Source organism: Crotalus tigris, unplaced genomic scaffold (genome assembly GCF_016545835.1).
Source record: "Crotalus tigris isolate CLP2741 ecotype Arizona unplaced genomic scaffold, ASM1654583v1 scf7180000018016.4438896, whole genome shotgun sequence".
Taxonomy (NCBI): domain Eukaryota; kingdom Metazoa; phylum Chordata; class Lepidosauria; order Squamata; family Viperidae; genus Crotalus; species Crotalus tigris.
The window spans coordinates 2,731,693-2,751,752 of NW_024096778.1; the positions used below are offsets into that span (position 1 = coordinate 2,731,693).

The following is a 20,060-nucleotide window of genomic DNA, read 5'->3' on the forward strand; positions in this document are numbered from 1 at the left end:
CACCAATCCAAAGTTCCTCTTTCTTTTCTCAGGCCAGCCTCTTTTACTTGAAGTCCCTTTATCAGCCATAAGAATTAAATAGTTCATATACCTGTATTCAGAGCGCTGTTTGGTGTACTTCTTAAGGGGCCAGGCTAGAAATAAGGAGACTGTGAATGTTAGGCACAGGCCCAAAGCCAGCTAGGTAAGCTTGGGCCAATCACTCTCTTTCAACCCTACGAAGAAGGCAATGATAAGCTGAGTGTCACCAACTAAAGACAGAATGGTGAGGACTCTGATTCACAAATTCAACTTCTTCTTCTTCTTCTTCTTTAAAATATATGAGGAGCATTCTCAAATGGCATTTCTACGCCCTATGTTTACAGAGATGAAATAAGGAATGCAACAATTTCTGATGGCAAATATGATTTCATCACCTAGTGCTTATTAAGCATCAGAACCTGCTTTCTTTTGTCATATTTAAACTTGCTATGTTTAGGCAAAAAAAGAAATGGAAATCAAAAGAAATTAGTGAGGTTTTTTTTTTAATTTGGTAACCAGTTTTCACATTCGTTTTATTTATTTTTTTAAAAAAGCATTCTGTATTTGATTGATCTATCTTATACTGTTATTTGTCTGATTGTTGCTTGTCTGCCTGTCATGATGTATACTGCTGTATTGCACACTGACTCCTAGGAAAATAATGAAGCATGAACCAAAATGTTCGTGGTAAACCAAAAATTAATGTATTTAACATGGAAACATCCATAGTAAAAGTCATCAATTTCAACAATTCATAAATTAATCAGACCATCCTATCACCATCAAGTAGAATACATCATCCAATTAACTGCTGAAAGGTCTCCAGAATAGATCCATTTTCTGGTTAGTCTCCTTGAACAGTCAAAGAAGAAGATACGATATAAATCAAATACATGCATACCAGAATATGTACTGATGGTAACAAATATAGATGGCTTTCAGAGAAGATTTGCCAATTAATGGAAGACCGAACTACAGATGCCCACCAGCCATTGTAGTTAATTGGAACTACTCTGGGCAGAAGGGGATATATTTCCAAACGAGAAATGATTCTGTGTACTAAATGAAAGGAAAGCCCTCTATCTATATGTGACCCAGTTGCTCAAAGCCAGATTGAGTGAAGATAAATGTTGAAACTGGTGTCACTTTGGTGTGACTAATGGGATCTTCATGTACACAACACAACAACTCAGAGAAGATCAGTATCACTTGAGTCTGACATACAATAAATGGTGTTTCCAGCACAAGTTCACCTCTCTCCATTTATATCTTTTTAATTAATCCCCTGCAAGCATTTACTTCCTTAGCTTGCTCAGTCAAAATAGCTCTCTCTTTCTTAAGGTGGGTACAAAGAGCTTGCTCCCAAAGAGTTAATGGTGGATCCATGCTAGTAAAAGTCCTAGTGATTGTCACTCATGCAGTGGAAGATACTGTATATGTCTAGCTACTGCTTTCTTCTGCTTGTCTTCCTATTTGTGACAAATAGTATACATACTTTCTAACTAGCCTAGATCAATATTTCTCAATCTACGCTGGCTGGAAAATTCTGGGAGTTGAAGTCCACACATCTTAAAGTTGCCACAGTTGAGAAATATTGGTCTAGATACAGGCATCTCTTAATTATTATACTAGGTTACATATTAAATGAATAATATCTCCATACTTTTTTTTTTACAATGTCTTTACTGCTCCCTTAAAATGACCGTTTGGTGGATTACAAGCACTGAATAAAGATTGAATTATCAGGTGTCAGTGCATACAGTAGAACAGGAGTCTTCAAACTTGGCAACTTTAAGACTTGTGGACTTCAACTCCCAGAATTCCTCAGCCAGCTGGCTGAGGAATTCTGGGAGTTGAAGTCCACAAGTCTTAAAGTTGCCAAGTTTGAAGACCCCTGCAGTAGAAAGTCCATATGTCTTCAATGTGATCTTTCCAGAGGCAATTTCCTGGCTGTTATGAAAATAGAGAGATACACTAGGTAGCCTGTTCTAGCAGGATGATGTTTACATGCTGTGTCCTTATTTCTTGGGTGAATGTTGGTGATTTACTTTAACTGGATCATTTGCTTAATACTACATTTAAGGTATGTGGCAGGGATGGTGTTTGCCAAAGGTAGGAAACCTATTTATATTCTTACTATACAGCTTTGTATACCATGTAAGCAGATGGCTTGATTCTCTACCAGGATTTCTTCAGAATTCATCTGAAATACAAATATTTTTTTCAGGGTGAACAAGGAAAACCTGGACCTCCAGGTGATACAGGCATTCAAGGAATCCCCGTAAGTGTTTTCCATATTTTATTTGCATATTTAAAATGTAAACAAAGTTACATTTGAAAGCTAACTGAAACTGGATGTTTACTGAGCCAGATTTTTTTAATTTTAATAATCAAATTGCATGCTTATAGTATATGTATACAGTGGCAAAAGGGAAAGGCAATCGTTCTTAAAAAGTTAATCAGTCTTGCAAATTGCTTAATATAGTTCAAATAATGAAAACAATTGGTACATTTCTGGCTGATTACCGTGTTGGGTAGAGCAAATTGTACACTAGGTACTACCTTTCATCAAGACAGCTTTTAATTCAATCCCCAAAGACAGTCTGTGAGAAAAATTGGTGGCATCCTTCATCAGTTACCAATTTATTTTGTTGATCATGACAGTAATTTAGTATAAGTCCAAAATGACATTTTTACTAAAAACAACAACAACAAAAAAAAACCCCAAAGGAATGAAATAAGGCAGTATCCTGGCACTTTTTAATTTCTATAGTAATTCTTTGATGTAAGTCCAGGCAAAACCAATAGATCAGTGTCACTCTTTTTGCATGTTGACCATGCAACTCCTTTCTGTAAAAACATAAGAGGCTGAAGGCAAGTCAGCCACCCTGAAGGCAAGTCAGCCGCCCTGAGTGGGCTGCAACTAATCCTTAGCAACGACCCAGCCATGCCCACTCACCCACACCCACCTGGCGGCACTCAGATGGCCACACCTTCCCAGTCATACCCAGCTGGCTACAGTGAGTCGTCCCATTCCCTTTTGTCAGCCCAACCCACCTCACAGGATTGTTGTTATGGGGATAATAGGAGGAGAAAGGAGTATTTGGTATATTCACTGCGTTGGGCTATTTATAAAGTAATAAAGGTGGGATAAAGATCTAATGCAGGGGTGTCAAACTCAATTTCATTGAGGGCCATATCAGCATTGCGGTTGCCCTCGGGGTGTGTGTGGCCAGGGTGGGTGTGGCCTACTGAGTGGGTGTGGCCTACTGAGTAGGCATGGCCAACTCTACATCGTTCACATCAATGGTGCTTTTGGGGGCCTGGGCAGGAGTGGGACAGATCTGAGGGTATCTGGCAGAAGGGGGTGAGACCAGGACCACTTTCAGGTGATGATGCATTTCTTCATTCCTCACAAAGGTGACACCTCCCCAGCATGCAACCAGGGAGCGGGGGCGACATGGCAGGGGCTGGTTCCTTGCTGTTTCCAGACGGCCTTGTGGAGCTAAGACTGAATGCATTTCAGCATAGATGGCCACCACAAAATTGTACATTGGCTCCCTCCCAGCCGGCCTGGGCCAGGGCCAAGGCAGCGGGGCCATTCCCTCATAGTTTCTAGGATGGCTTCGCGGGCCACATGAAACCACTTCACGGGCTGCATCCGGCCCCTGGCCCTTGTATTTGACATGTCTGATCTAATGAATAAATTGAAAAATGAGAACCTCCCCTCCTCCAAAAACTCATTAAGTTTTGTAAAATTTTGTAAAATTGAGGACCTCCCCTCCTCCCAAAACTCATTAAGAGCTCTTCTGTGTTCTGTGAAATATCTACCAATGCTGGGTTACTTTGCATTGATACATATCTGAATAGACACCTTTTTAATAAGTATAAGTCATTAGGATTGGACATGACATATATAGGACATATCTATCATTATAATAGGATACATCAATTACCTTGTGCCTGTTTGTACTGGATTAAAGCATTCATTTTTCTTATGTTCCTGGTGAATTTGAGGACATGAAACCTCATTAATTAATATTTATAGGGTTTCAAGAAAAATGGTTGCAAAGTAAAGCAAACTTTTGACATTTCCCTTAAGAAATTTCACTACAATATTTCAAATATTTTCAATATCTGTTTAATTTTTAGGGCTTAGCTGGCTCTGCTGGAGCAAAAGGTGTTGCTGGCCCAAAGGTAAAGTATGCTAGGAAATTTGGAAATAGTCCATCCTCTTTACAGATGGAACTGTTACAGAAGGAACTGTTTATTCCTTCTCTTGGGAGCCTAAATGCGACAATTCCATTTACAGTGTCCTCTTTAGAGTGCTGAGCAGAAGGTCGAAGGAGAGAAAGTTTATTTAGACAGACAGCTTCATGGCTGAGCAGAGATTTAGATCAAAGTTCCCACAGTCCAAATTCAAAACACCAGCTTCTTTTCAATCTTGACTTTATTAACGGGTCTACTGGGATTACCATTTTTACAAGTTACTATTTTCAAAAACTCTAGAACAGTTATTGACTCTGAATTTTTATTTCCCTTTGACCCCAGTGTTAGAGCAAGTCAAAACTGAAGTGAGATTTTTTTTTTTTTTAGTGTTCATACTGCATGCTTAAGTTGGTTAATGAAAGAACCATTTACTTTGGATATGGGCAATAGCTAAACTGCAGTAGAAATGAGTTATACAGATTGGTTGATACAACATGCTAAGCCTGGGGTGGGCAATTAATTTTCCTAAGGGATCACATGAGAAACTGGGGCTGTTGGGGAGGGAGGGCCAAACCAATATAATCTGATTTGATGTACTCAAAGTCCCTCACCTCAACGCTTCAGGCTGCTCCAGGTAAGGGGTGAGCACTGTGCAAGTGCAGGGAAGGGTTTTCTCTCCTTGCCCTCCCACAGACACCAGCCAACTTGGCTTCTTCTTCTGCCCCCATGGTGCCCTTATTTATATTTGAATTCTTTTTCCCAACTGACCTCACATGGGATAGACAGTGACAGCCAAAGGTGGTCTGGGGGGCATAAAATGCCTAAGTCTGTGCTAAGCCATAAAAGAAAGCCTAACCGAATTGCATGTTCCACAGCCAGGCTACTGAAGAAGTCTCTCCCTCACTCTCCCATTGGTGTTAGGGAACTTAAAATGTCATGCAATGGGAGCTGAATTGAGAAGAGCTCAGGATTCACAGCAACTAAGGGCTTATCCCAGTAATCTCATGGTTAAGCTCATTTTGACTTTGTAGCAGTTGCCTTGGGATCTGGATCTGGAGGTCAGTACCATCGTCCCTTTGTCACGGTCAGATCATTTCCGAGTCTAGCTATAACTCAGCTGCCTATATCTCACAAGGTTGGACCCATTTGGATGGTCTGCCTCAAGCCCCTTATGAATCCAGCTACTTTCTGGTGAGTGCTTAGAGATGTTTGTGATAATCTGAGGAGGAAAATCATAGAGCCCTTGGTTCGCTGCTGGCAACAGATGACCTGGCCCTGAGATCATTCCTTGGGGGCCTCTCTCGGCTGAGGAAGCAGTATCCTTGAGGGAGGAGGTCAATGACTTGGTGGTTCTCCTGAACTTGTAGCCCATACTTGAAGAGTAAGTGGAGGCTGTGGTCAGGAGAGCCTCATCTAGCTTTGGCTAGTCTACCTGGAGTGTGAGAAGTTGATTCATCAAATCATGCCCTTATAAATACTTGGTCAAACTACTGCAACATCCTGTACGTGGTGTTGCCTTTAAAGACCACTTCAAAATTTCAGTTGATTAAGTTAATGCAGCAACCCTTACATTAGCTTGTACTCACTGGTCAGATAGCATTACACTTTGCTAATGCTCTACATTTCTGTAGGTTTCCAGGTGCAATATTGGTATTGACCTATAAAGCTTTTACCAAGCTACTTTCGGGACTGTGTTGGCTTGCATGAGTCAGACTGACCTATTTATTCTTGTCGGAAAGCCCAGCTGGTGGTTCTCCATTTGGAGGTGTTGCTTATCTATGGCAGTGCCAGTAGTTTGGAATCATCTCCCATTGGAAGTCAGACTTCATTTGCCATCTGGAAAGGGTGAAGACAGAGCACTTTCAGAAGGCAATAAAAATCTAACAGTCCTTTTTAGATTTGCTCTCTGCATCCTATTTGGGATATTTGCTTTCTATAGTTTATCTTTCTGGATTCTATTGGATTCTGAATATTTTAATATGTGCATTCTAGTGAAATTACAGAGAAGCTACAAGGATGCAAGGGGATACAAATGCAATCAATAAATTCACCTGGGAAATTCCGAGTGATTAATAATGTTTTAATCACATTTAAAATAGAATATTCATACAGGGTTAATAGCTATATATATTGAGGCTTGGAACAAGCCATTTATTAAAAAGTCCTTGTTTAGGAAGAGAGATAAATATTACATACCAGACAGCCCATGACCTCTTGAGTCATCATTTCAGAGATATGTCCTTACCATATTGCTCAAGGGCTTCAAAAGTGATGGAGCTTCTAATGTACTGCTTTCACTGAAAAAATAGGATACATTCATGTCATAGTGAAACATCAGCACAGGAAATATTTTATGACATTTTGTATTATATCATGAACTGTTTTATAATTATTTTTATGTTGGAGCACGCCTGGTTAGGATGCTGGGATGGAGGTTAGCAAGCCCGTGTTTGAACCTGAATGCTGCCATGGGTTTGGTTGAGCTCAGACCCTTTGCTTCAACTCATGCTATTTTTGTTTCATAAAATATTTTATAAAATTAACCAAATTTCAATTCCATGGGAGTCATGGTGGCCAGGGAAAGCATGCTGCAGAACCACCTCATTGTCAAAGTGAGCAACCGGGCAGACAGGCAGGCAGGCAGGCAGGCAGGCAGGAAGGAAGGAAGGAAGGAAGGAAGGAAGGAAGGAAGGAAGGAAGGAAGAAAGGAAGGAAGGAAGTGATGAGAATGTGAGGAAGGGAGGGGGAAGGAGGGAAGGAGGGAGAAAGGAAGGAAAGAGCATTAGAAAGAGAAAAAAAAGGAAGGAGAGAGGCATGGGAAGAAAGAAAAGGAAGGAAGGAAGGAAGGAAGGAAGGAAGGAAGGAAGGAAGGAAGGAAGGAAGGAAAGAAGAAAGGAACATACGTGAGGGAGGGACGAAGTAAGTTTTTGGATGGATTCTTTAAATTAGTCCACTTAAGATACTTTTGTTCAAAAATTGTTGGCCTATATATAGTTTTGCCCAGTGAAAGATTACAGGAAGGAGAGTTTTAGTAGTATATAGATATATCATCAATTGTATCTAATATTAGAAAAATAATGGAGGGCAATTATATTATGACTGTGTAGCCCTTTGGATTTGATATAAAAATAGTACTTTGGAGCACAGAAGGGTGCAACCATTATGCCTTTCTGCAACCTAAAAGCAACTGGGACTTTTCCCAGGAATGCGTGGCTGTCTTCTGCAGCTACTAAAGCACCTGCTGGAGTTGGAATCCAGAGACCTGGACAGCCCTCACTGATGTAAAATAAAAGGAAAGCACACAATCAGTTCGTTTAAAGGTAGTGAATATATTACAGAACTGGATAAAAAACAAGTTTATGCATTGTTAGTTACAAAAGAAAAAAGATCACTCTGAAAAAAAATGGAAGATGGTACAGAATGGTCTACACCAGGGGTAGGCAATCTTGGCTCTTTTATGACCCGTGGACTTCAACTCCCAGAATTCTGGAAGTTGAAGTCCACGAGTTATAAAAGAGCCAAGGTTGCCTATTACTGGTCTAGACATAGAAAAATAATTTGCTAAGTTTGCTCTCAATCTCATTGTAGATAAGGTGGCAATGGAACAGAGAATGACTCTGTTACTCAAATGTATCTCATGTGGTCAAATAAGGAAAAAGTAGACAGAGATGGAGAAATAAAGACTAGTGAAAAAGATTTTTAAATAAGGCGGGCTGGTTAAGTGCCTTATTCTGCCACTGAAATGGCCTGAGAATGGCTGTTATACTTTAAAGTGGCTAAAATCTTTTTTTCTCCAATAGGGTGATGTTGGTTCTCCTGGGAAACCTGGCTTGATGGGAAATTCGGGCAAACCCGTAAGATCATTTCTATCTCAAGTTTAACCTTTTTTTTAAAACCAGAAAACTTGCATTTTTCCCCCTAAAATATCAATCTTTAAATATATACTGTGTATCGTTCTTGCAATCCCACCAATAGGGAGAACAAGGACCACAAGGAGAACCAGGATCACTGGGACCCAAAGGACCATCAGTAAGTTCACTTGCTTAGCTTTTGGTTTAGATTGAGGCTCTGAATTTTCTGATCCTGGTTGTTAAAAGAAATCACTTTCTGATGAGAAGTAATTTACAAACTGGGAAAATTCTAGAAGGGGTGGATGTACATCCACTCTCTATCCTTGGGATAGTACCTTTGTTTTGATTTACATTATTTTCTCTGTCTTGCTCTGTTTTTCTCATCCTCGCTCTTGTCAATATGCAGTAGAACCAGTGCTTTTTTCTTAAAAAAAAAAGGTGCCGGAACTCACCCACATCATACAACCCGCCTTGCCTACCCGACAAGGTTCTATCTAAAAAAGGTGCCGGAACTCCATTCTGGGCTTTCTATGACAAAAAAAAGCCCTGAGTAGAACCTCTTTAAAAAACAAGTTGCATTAAAACTAAGGCACTGCAGTGAAAATAAAGGTGAACTAATTGTCTGTAAAACTCCAGCAATCGCTGAATTAAAAGCCCTGGATGGAAATAAATGTCACTGCCTCACACTTTGTGGAATTAGAGGTGATATTCCACAACTGAGGTAGGGCCACAGAAAAAAATCATTCTCCGGTCCCTGTTTGTTTGCTCTTAGGAAGAAGAGGGAGCAGACTCACTTTGGGCAACCCTTGGGGAAAATCCGTCTTTAATTTTTCTGGACCTTGGTGGATGCGAATAAAAAGGGAAATAAACCTGAAATTATATTCAAAGAGGGAAATAAAATGCAATGTAAGGGACAGAGCTCAAGCTGAGGATCGTGTACTTATTTTTATACCTCTATAAACCTAAACAAATAGTCAGCATTCTTGATCTTCCTGTAATAGTAGTAGGAAAGTCATTTGATATGTATATTCTTTTATATGGGATGTCCTTGAAATTTACCCTTCATTTACAAAATCCACAGTCTATTTGAAGGCAGGCAATCAAGGAGGCATTGGTGTCCATTTATTTTCTAGTCAACTTCCAAGCTGAGCCTTGTTTGAAAAGTGATTCCACATAATGTTGAGATGCAGCCCATTTCTTCTATATTATTGTTCCAATCTAGTGGTGTTAATACACAACCCAAGTTAGAATTAGGCTTTCTTGTTGTGCTTCTCATCTGGTGATGTACAACTCACTAGTAACTTTCTTGCAAATGCTGCCAGGCTGACTAATACACAAACACAATTTTTTGGTTATGGGTCTTGTTTTTCCCATCTCCCTCAAGCAAAGATTATTTTATACTTCACAGAAAGAAAACTAGGAAAGCTATCTCACAAGGCTTCTCCAGAGTTTGCCTTCAAAAATAGTTATGCAGATTATTTGGAATTTTGGCAATCACATTGTACATAATCTGGAAGGCTACAAGGTCATCAACCTTTTCAAAATGAATTTAAAAGCCAAGTTATATTCAATAAATTGAAGTTCAAAATTTGACTCCCACATTCTAGAACAGTTCCCAGAAGCTATGAGTTCTCCAAAAGGTTTTAATTTAAGAAAAGGAGGGAAATATGAAATACATATATGTTTGGATAGTAACTATATTAATTATGATTAATTTTAATTAAATGCAAATGAAATCCAATCAATTATAGTTTTTATTCTGGCCCTGATTTTTTTTTTTTTTTACTTTTCAGTGCATAGCTTCCAGTTTGCAGTTCAAAGGCTGAGCATGATCCTTTGACTAGAAATACTTACATATACTATGCATTAGGCGTAGATAAATCTAATCCTTTTAATTTGTACTTGTAATATACATGAAAAGCCAGTGAAAGTGCAAATAATCATTGTAGGAGGGCAGCCACGTTAGTTTATAGCAACCCCAAATCAAAAAGACTTTGATAACCTTTTCAGATTAACACATTATATTAAGAGGGATAAGCTTTTGTGAGCTACAGCTCATGTCATTGCTGTATCTAATGAAGCAATCTACAGCTCATGAAAGTTTACAATATGTCTTTTAATAATATCTCATGATAGGAAAAGGTGCTATCAGACTCTTTCTGATTTTTGCCTAATAGTGGCTCCCCAAAAGTAGTTTGAAGGATAAGAAGAGTATCTATGCCTTTGAAATTTGGTTTTGGAGAAGACTCCTGAGAATACCATGGACAGCCAAGAATATAAAGCAATGTATCATTGAACGGGTCAACCCTAAGTTCTCATTCGAAGCACAAATAACCAGGCTCAAATTATTTGTCCATGGACACATTATGAAATCTAGCTCTCTGGAGAAGGCTTTAATCCTGGAAAAGTGGAAGGAAAGAGAAGAAGAGGATGACCAACCACAAGATGGATGGACTCAGTTGCAGGCAATGAGTATACTAGAGGATCATGATGGGAGACCTGAAGGAACAGGTTAGAGATAGATCTTCTTGGAGAAAGCCTACCTGTATTGTCACTTGGAGTTGAAAATGACTTGGCTTTTCACATAATCAATCAATCAATCAACCAATCAATCAATTGAAAGTAGCTACCTTGCAAACATTTTCCTACATAGTGCATCATGACTCTTGCAGGGCCAAATTCTCTGGGCCTCCACCAGAAGCTGCCAAATAGGCATTTATGGATTATTATTTTTTTATGTAAATGGCATTCCTCAAGCAGAGAGTCATTTCAGATGCGATAGCAGAATCCTGCACTACTTTCTCCAAATTGCATGCCTTTTCAGCAATTAGTCATGTACAACAGTGGCCCCCAATCTTTTGGGCACCAGGGACTGGTTCCACAGAGAAAGGTTTTTCCATGGACAGGAGGAGGCATGGTTTTGCATGCTTCCTGCATCCTGTGGAAGGGGCTTCGCTTGTTTGGGTGGCCTGGTTTCTGTCACCCCTGGTGTATAACTGTCTCAAGAAGCTAGTGTGACTTTACATATATCTCTGTGCATTGCTATTAAACCATTTCTTGGAAGAGTTGCAATATGAGTTTTTTAAAAAAAGAATGTATGCATTTATTAGCTATCTCTCTTATTTAATTAATTAACTATCTCTATTATTTTTATCCTATAATTGAATTCTAGGGGGGGGGTTGCAATAACTTTCTTTTTCCCTATTATGCTTCTTTGTGCAATTAGAAGTCTTTAAATTGCTTGATTTTACTGAAATATTTACGATTCATCTTCAAAAGTGAGCAATTTTACCTCAGGAAATGTAGCTATTTCTACTTTAACCATATGTTTGTTTTCTAAAAGGGTAGCAGAGGTGAGCCAGGTCCTGCCGGTCCTCCAGGGTCACCAGGTAAAATGGTAAGCAGGCAGCCTCGACTTTCATCACATGAGTTTTCTTGGTCAAGGATTTGTGGTAACCAGGTCATTTCTTCAGGAAAGGAAAAGATGAACTGTGAATAGGGAGCATTGTCAGCTTCATTCGTTTCAGCTCGTGGCTCAATTGCCCCATTCTTTAAACTTCCTTAAAAAATCTACTTTTTTTACTAGCTTTTTTTGTAACTAACATTTTTATGTTTTAGTATCAGAAGCTCCTTCCCTCCTTGCAGAGCCAAGTTAGATTTTAATATTCATATACAGGAATGCTGAAAGGCTACCTTTTTTTTTTTTTTTGCTAGTAGTTACCCAGCATGAATACCTTCTTTGAAACTATTCGGATTTCATTTGCGTGGTTTCTGCTGGGAGGCCAGTTTCAATATTTAGGCTCTGAAAGAACTCTCTGTTAGAAGGAAATGCACCATAGGCTTGGGTGGGTTGTAGCATTTCCCCAAGCCCATAAAGACCCCATTGTTTTAGCAGATTGATAAAATCAAGAAGGTGCTGTTTCCTGAAGCAGCAAATCACAACAAAGCGTGTATTCATTTATTTAAAACATTTATATAGCCATGCATCTTCTAGCCAGCTCCAGAGTTCAACCCACCCTACTGTTTTGAATGAGATGCACAGCCAGCTGCGAGAAAGGTCTAATCCAAAACCCGGCGGTCTATCTCAACTCTCCCTTTCTTCTGTGTAAAAGTGCTCTAAAGCCCCTGTCGTCTCTGATTGCTTTCACAGGGTGCAGAAGGAGACACTGGACTGCCAGGTTTACCTGGGCCTCCGGGACTGCCAGGTGCTAAAGGCCATAGGGTAAGCAGATGCAAGTCAGAAGGTGCTGCTCACTTGACTTTGGTCCGCATTTTTTCACACAACAGGAGCCTCCCATCTTTTTGCCTTGTGCCACGTTTAAATCCACTGAAAGGAGAAAAAATGGAAGGTTATGAAATTATCGTATTAAGTTTTCTTTCCAGTGTTCTTTGAGAGTTACTGTACTGTATAATTAAAAGATTTTTTCCCCCTTTAGTTTCCCCTCCTCTGTTTCTCCTTTACTCAATATTGACAGAACAATTCATCTTGCTGTTAGCGCAAGAGTCCTTAGTGTAAACCTTTCAACAAGAGAAATAAGCCGAAATATAGCATTTGTTTGTTCTCACTCCGTGTCCTTCCTAAAGTACTGGCTGCCTGGTTTGGCCTCTGAGCCAACTTTTCTTCAAGTCCATTCCGTCCTCTTCTGCAATAATTTCAAACCACTGTTCATCCTTTGTCCCACCTTGCGATTCTTTGCTTCCTGTACTCTGTCTGACTAGAACCTCTATTGTTGCAAAAGTTTTTCAGATAATTGTTTTGTGGAATTTGCTTCCTGTTTCTTTCCGGGCTTCTAGAAGTGATCTTTCTGTTTCTGAAGTGTGTTACTCAGTAGCATCTGCAGAGGGGCTGTGGGGGAATCAGAGTACTCCAAGTGATGTTGTAGCACCATGGGGCATGCCCCGCCCATTTTGTATGCCCCGAAGACGGTGCTGTGATGCTGCAATGCTACTTCCGTTGTTCTGAGGAAAGCAATGTGACTGATAGGTGCTGATAGCAGAGCTTAGAAGAATAGAGTCCCGTCCTTCTATTTGCAATCCAACCTAATTTCAGATGATCATCTTCCTGTTTTCAATGCCTAATTATTGACTCAGCTATTTTATATAAAAAAGTGCTTTGTTTTTTGACCTGATAGCCAAAATGATAACACTCAGAAAGACAAAGCCGTTTGGATGGACCTTGGGCCATTCATTCTCTCTCAGCGTTAGAAAGAAGGCATGGGCAACCCACTTCTGAAATTTTACCCCCAAACTGCAGGAATTTGTCCAAGCAGTCACCAGGAGTCAAGACTGATTTGAAGCCCTCCCCTCTTTCCCCTCCCCTCCAAAAAACAGCTATTACATTGGCAGAAGAAATGTGCTTTGGAAGGATTTGTGCATGTAGGAATATGGATAATAGTTTCCGTTTGCCATTTGCTAGCGCTAGCTAGGTCTTTCCATAGCAACAGTGGTTTTTGTAGTACACATGATCTATTTTTTTGACTATATTTTGTCTACTATTTTTCCTACTGATATTTTCCCCCTGATGCAAATACTAATTGGGACCATTTATGCCAGTGGTAGGCAACCTTAGCTCTTTTATGAATCGTGGACTTCAACTCCCAGAATTCTGGGAGTTGAAGTCCACGACTCATAAAAGAGCCATGGTTGCCTACCCCTGACTTATGCAAATTGTTATACTGGTACACCCTAGGACTGAACCATTCATTTAAAGTTCTTTGGGGAACTTGATTTGTTTTATTTTTTTTCTTAATCTAATCTTAGCACACTGGTTATTTCTTCTTTCCAAATACAGGTCAGTGCAGGTGTAGAACTGTAGGCAAGGAGTCACAGGATGCAGGGTGATGAGGCACAAATTGCCTCCACTTTGTCTGAAACATGTCTTCTCCAAGCCTATTTCAAATATATTTTCTTAACTTCCAGGGATATCTGCAGTGATATATTTGCCACTCCAATCCCTGATCACAACAAAAGAACTCCAGCAGCCAGCCAGGCTGTTACAATTCCAGACATGCAATTTAAGCAGGATATAGTTTACTGCCTTATGGCTTAACTTTCAGGGCATCAGTTGTGTGGATCTACTTTATATGGCTAGCCTTGATCTTTGAGTAGAGCAGTTCATCCACAGTGACAACCACAAGTTGCTGTTTGTAAGCCAACATTTGTGGTTGCACACGTGCCTTACTTTGGTGATGATTTTTAAGAACCTGTTAAAAGAATTCAATTTTTGTCCCATCTTTGTAGCCTTTGGGGATATGGAAGTTTAACATAAAATCAATATACATTTGCCATATACATTTTATCAGATGTTGGTTATGTTAGGGTTCAAATTTCATTTGCCACTTGTCTAGGTTCTCCATCTATTGATACAAGCTTTAATCTATTTGGGTCAGTCATCTACTTCAAGACCATTATACCCTCACAGGTATTTTATGTGAGGATGAGAAGCTACTTATTCATCTTTGTCAGAAATACTCGTGCATGTTCTCTAATATATTACAAAACCAGATTGAATGTATGGGAAATGAGCTATTGGCTAGGTCAGGTCCAAATCATTGGAGAGTAACCAACAATCACCCACAACAGATCCCTGTACAGTTGCCACAATCCAGTCTCTCCAATATTTTGGTTTAGCAGTGTCAGTATAGTCTATAATGTTTACATACATTTTCTTGCAATGTGCTGCTTCTTTCAGCTTTAATGGTGCATTATATAAAAACAGTGCCACTATTGCTTTTTTCCTTCAATAAACAGCAAGATATACAATCTCTTGGAAACCTTAGCTAATAGTAAGCACTGAATATTTTTGTTTTTGATTGCTTTCCTTATTCATTAGTGCCCTTTATTTAGGCCTTACTGCTGCTTAGCAGGAATTGCTATCTATTAAAGCTAAGAGAGGCAACAGGTATGCACGAAACCATTATTTCATATGTCTCTAATATAAAAGACTGCAGATTAATTTGTCAAAACAAAGATGACTGGGGAGATGGCAAAGAGCAGAGTAGATTCGCTTCCATCCATCCTCTTAGCTTCAGAGCTAAGCAAATTTAGAAGAGTAGTTTGATTCAAAATTCTATTTTAAATTTCATTTTGTTGTTTGGTTTAATATTAGGCTCTAAGTGTTATTAGTATGAAAAGTTCTTGTTTTTACAAACAAAATAAAAAAAACTATAATGGAAACTCTCCACTATCTGTTTTGTAGAACAAATTGTTCCACTGTTGCCAAGCTTGTCTAAGAAAGGCAGGCAAACATTTAAAGAAAAAAACTTGACTTAGCATGAAGCTAGAATAGATAAGAACTTCAGGTCTTATCTGCATCTAATGTCTGCTATGCAATTGTTAAAGCTGAGCCTTGGAAGATGGAAAATATTTCTCCTAAAAAAATTCAATATATTCTGCAAACTGATTTAGTTTAAGTAGTTTAAGTAAGTGAACCAAGCAACCCAGTGAAGATCAGTGGGATAAGCATAGACATAAATAAATGTAGGTAACAAAATACCTAAAAAAATTGAAAAAAGATCAGTTTTGACACGAAATTAAAAGAGAAAATGGTGAATGAGAAGGAAAAAGCTTAAGTGAAAAAATATAGAGACATTTATACAGGATTATTTTTTAAAAAAACAACAACTTTAAACGCGTCCTAGATAGAAAACAAAAATTAGTTGCAGCACAACTGATTACAGTGTTGCTATCATGATTATCACCCCAGACCAGTGGTGGGATTCAAATATGTGAACAACCGGTTCTCTGCGTGGATGCCACTTCCAGAAGTCCAGTCTGGGCCTGGTCAACAAAAATTTAGCTACCGGTTCTGCTGAAGTGGTATGGACTGGCTGAATCCCACCACTGCCCCAGACCATTGATTCTTTGCAAATGCCGTCATTTCAAACTGCATGGCATTCCTGGAGAGAATTTTCCCTATACAGTGATTGAAATGGGCAGTTCCAGATGCCTGAATGAACTCAGCCTTTGAACTGAATGGGGACCTTGCTTTCAGGAGAGTTTTCATTCCAGTGTAAACATGTGGGTGTGGATTGCGATGATAAAATGCTAAGCATTTATAGAGCATGCTTTTGGGTTGTAATGTTGAATTAATATTCCATTCATGTTTTTGGTGATTTGGTAGAAGAACGCTCTAATAGTCAAATTATACATTTTCAATTTCTAAATACAGACCTGATTCACTGTTTAATTATTAGGCCACATCTGAATGACTTTGTAATTTTTTTTTTATTTGCATTTAGGGTTCAGCTGGTGGGCGAGGGCCAAAAGGAGCCCAAGTGAGTATATAAACTTGCACGGTTCATTTATTATCCAGCCGTGCCAAAAATTCTGGAAAGTATATGATGCCTGTTTACAATCTAGGCTTGTCTTTCTTTTTATATCACAGGGACCTGCTGGGGGAGAAGGAGAGTCTGGACAAAGAGGCGATCTTGTAAGACTCAATGTTCACTCCTTTCAATAGGAAATATTCAGGCTTAAAACACAAAAAAACCCTATTGTGTCCTTTATTATGACTAAACTGTTCAAGGAAATTGTTCCTGCAAACACTGCATATTTCATAAAGGAACCCTTTAGTAATGTAGCAAAATGTTCGGAAGGGATTTGCAATTCCTAGAACACTCTGGATGCAGTAAAGTCACAAGGCTGCTTGTTTCCACATTTATTATTTATTCAATTGATATGGTTGTGTAATTGCAAACAACTAGATGCAGCCTCCAAAAAGGATTAAAGGCACGTCATCGTGATAAATAACAGACACAAATGCCATTTGACTGGTCCAGGGTTAGGCAACCTTGGCTCTTTTATGACTCGAGGACTTCAACTCCCAGAATTCCTGAGCCAGCGTGGCTGGCTCAGGAATTCTGGGAGTTGAAGTCCACGAGTCATAAAAGAGCCAAGGTTGCCTACCCCTGGACTAGGTTATGGTACTCTTCTCAAAGAGAACAGAGCCAGTAACCTTCACCAAATCAAGAAATGTGAGCTGGGTTCTTGATTCTTCTTGCTCTGTGACAAACTCTTTGCTGAACTTGGTGACAGTCTGAGAACAACCATCATCAACACATCTCTTTCCTACCCAGCAGTGCATGGCTAATGTGCTCCACAAAGCAGCACCTCATTTACGTGAGTTGGTTAGCTGGAAAAACTCCTCTCCCCCAAGTGGGAGCTTGAAAAGAAGTTTCCCTCTTCATTTAAAGATAAATGCATGAATCAGTTTAGCAGCCCTCAAGGCCAAGGTAATCTTCATGGCTTTATTCTCAGGTGATATTTCCATATTTCTTTTATAAGATTCCTGCCAAGTATGATCTTTCCTGAATTTTTACTCGTCGCTGGCTGTCCTGCCTGAGAATTTCTGGGCCACAAAAGCTGCAATCCTAGGCAGGGCTGAGACTGGGGGAGACATGAACTAACTGGTCTGCCCTAGCTGTTTCTGATGCAAAAATTTATTGGGTTTCTTATTTTTGATTGTTGCAAAGATAACCTCAAGCCAAGAACGCTCCAAAAATATACCTTGAATGTGACATATAAATATTTCTGTGTGGGTGGAAACTCAGCTAAGGTATAACTCAACATTTCAACTTTAAAATGTGTATTCTATGGTGGAATTTGTGGTTATTGCTTTTCATCCTTTTGAAGCATCCCTCTAAGATTCGTGCTTTCCTGCAATTGTGGTAATACCTGTACAGTGTATGTAGAAAGAATGATATGGAATTGATTATTTGTAAAACAGCACATATCTATGCCATCCTGACATCATTCATCTTGCTTTGTTAGGGTGACGGGGGTGTGCCAGGCCCTAAAGGATCTGTAAGTATGATGAACTGCAGGGTTACTGAAAATCCAAAACATAATAAATCAGCAGAATGTGGCAAAAAAAGAGAGAGGGTAGTTGTTTGCTTTCAGAAATATGTTAAAATATTCTGTTCCCTAAGGAAAGAAGTTAAGACGGTACAATCCATCCATTATTATTTTTTTACCTTTTAAAACTGTGGATTATTCTCTAGTCTAGAGACTTTTTCCAAAAGTGAGAAATGTAACTTTTCCTAATGTGGAGAATGGAGGAGGGATGAGCATGTAAAAATGAGGTCGGTAAACAATAAAAGTAAATAAAAAAACCTGGGAAAGGAATGAAGGATTTAGAACAGACATGTCAAACACATGCCCACCCAGTAGGCCATACCCACTCCATCCACGCCCACCCAGTAGGCTGCACCCACTCTGGCCACACCCACCCAGCCCCCCAAGGGCAACCGCAATGCTGATGCGGCCCTCAGTGAAATTGAGTTTGACACCCCTGGTTTAGAATGAAGCATCAGCGAAGCAGTACCTGTGAATTCAATTTCTACATAGGGCGATATCCAGGTCTGCGCACTTTCCAGAGCAGAGAGCATCACTGCTAAGGCTTAAACCCTTGGCAGCCTTATCCGAGGTTCAGATTTCTGCATAGCCGTGTGTCCAATTGCTTTGCAATCAGGATGCAACATCTGATCTGGTTTAAAAGTTACTTTAAAATTGCAGTTAGCCGTATCCCAAAATAAACAAGGGGAAGAGTACCGATTGGAACCCTGTCTCTAAATGGTGATATAGCTATATATTTTCTCAAGTTGGTTCTTGTTAGTTAGATTGCTTTCCACTTTTGCAAATTATCAGTTCATTTCAATATGTGGAAGGTGCAAAATTAAACTCCCTCTTACTTCTGTGGTAAAATTCTGATTTTTTTTAAATTTTGCAGTAACTGTTGAAGTTAAGAGATGTTGCAGGTCTTTTTTTTAGATAAACTAAGGGGTTCCACTGTTCTTGTGATGTGTGGCAACATAGTGGTGTCTGAAGTGGAACCAGCATTTGTTGACTCAGCGGTGTCTGCAGTGGAAAATTATAGTTAATGATATTCGAACAGGCTGGAATATGAAAAGTTAGTCTAATAATCCACCTTGTCTGAAAGCCATTAGACACAGTTTCCTGGTGAGGACTAATGGAGAAATATTGTTATACGTTATAAAGTGTTATTTATTATTACCCATGTTGAAGGGAAGAAAAATACTGAAGACTGCAAGAAGATGCCATTTGTTCATGTATGATTAAGCAGATATAGTGATCTGAATTGGAAAAATGTGCCCCGAATGGGTTAGAATGGGTAAAAAAGGCTTTGCAATTTATGTCTGTGAATGGCAGAGGACTACAGTAACCATTCAAGCTTAATAGAGCTTGAATACTAGAGGACTATATTGAATTTCTGAAGTACACAAGGTTAGTTTAGTGGAATTGAGTTACAATTTGAAAAACAACACTCTCCTGCATGCTGCAATTATTGCTCTCTCAGAATATTCTCATCTTACCCATTCTCTGCATAGTCACTCCTTGTTGTTCTTAGTTGCAAAGTCGTGTCCGACCCATTGCAACCCCATGGACAACATTCCTCCAGGTCTCCCTGTCCTCTACCATCTTCTGGAGTCCATTTAAGTTCACGCCCACTGCTTCAGTGATTCCATCCAGCCACCTCATTCTCTGTCGTCCTTTTCTTCTATTGCCCTCAATCTTTCCCAGCATTAGGCCCTTCTCCAGTGAGTCCTTCCTTCTCATTAGGTGGCCAAAGTACTTGAGTTTCAACTTCAGGATCTGGCCTTCTAAAGGGCAGTCAGGGTTGATCTCCTCTAGGACTGACCGGTTTGATTGCCTTGCAGTCCAAGGGACTCGCAGGAGTCTTCTCCAGCACCATAGTTCAAAGGCCTTAATTCTTTGGCACTCAGCCTTTCTTATGATCCAACTTTCACAGCCATACATTGCAACAGGGAAAACCATGGCCTGGACTATACGCACTTTTGTTGGCAGGGTGATGTTACTCCTAGGGACTTTGTTTTCATCTGTGCATATGAGTCAATGAGCCAGTTCTTCTGCATCGGTGGCAACCATTTATTACATCTGTTGCCATCCACATAGGTAGTCTCCTCCCTGCTCCCACCGTCTGATTCATATGTAATTACA

At 39.6% G+C, this 20,060-nt stretch overlaps 1 protein-coding gene across 1 annotated transcript in view; it reads left to right on the plus strand.

The window, feature by feature from the left end:
• COL9A1 (collagen type IX alpha 1 chain) overlaps positions 1–20,060 on the plus strand; it is a 94,997-nt gene that overhangs the window by 56,674 nt on the left and 18,263 nt on the right. Inside the window, exons 25-33 of the mRNA XM_039346720.1 lie at positions 2,249–2,302; positions 4,174–4,218; positions 8,031–8,084; positions 8,206–8,259; positions 11,425–11,478; positions 12,232–12,303; positions 16,322–16,357; positions 16,468–16,512; positions 17,853–17,885. Coding sequence (XP_039202654.1) covers positions 2,249–2,302; positions 4,174–4,218; positions 8,031–8,084; positions 8,206–8,259; positions 11,425–11,478; positions 12,232–12,303; positions 16,322–16,357; positions 16,468–16,512; positions 17,853–17,885 — 447 coding nt within the window. The remainder of the gene's footprint in view (positions 1–2,248; positions 2,303–4,173; positions 4,219–8,030; positions 8,085–8,205; positions 8,260–11,424; positions 11,479–12,231; positions 12,304–16,321; positions 16,358–16,467; positions 16,513–17,852; positions 17,886–20,060) is intronic.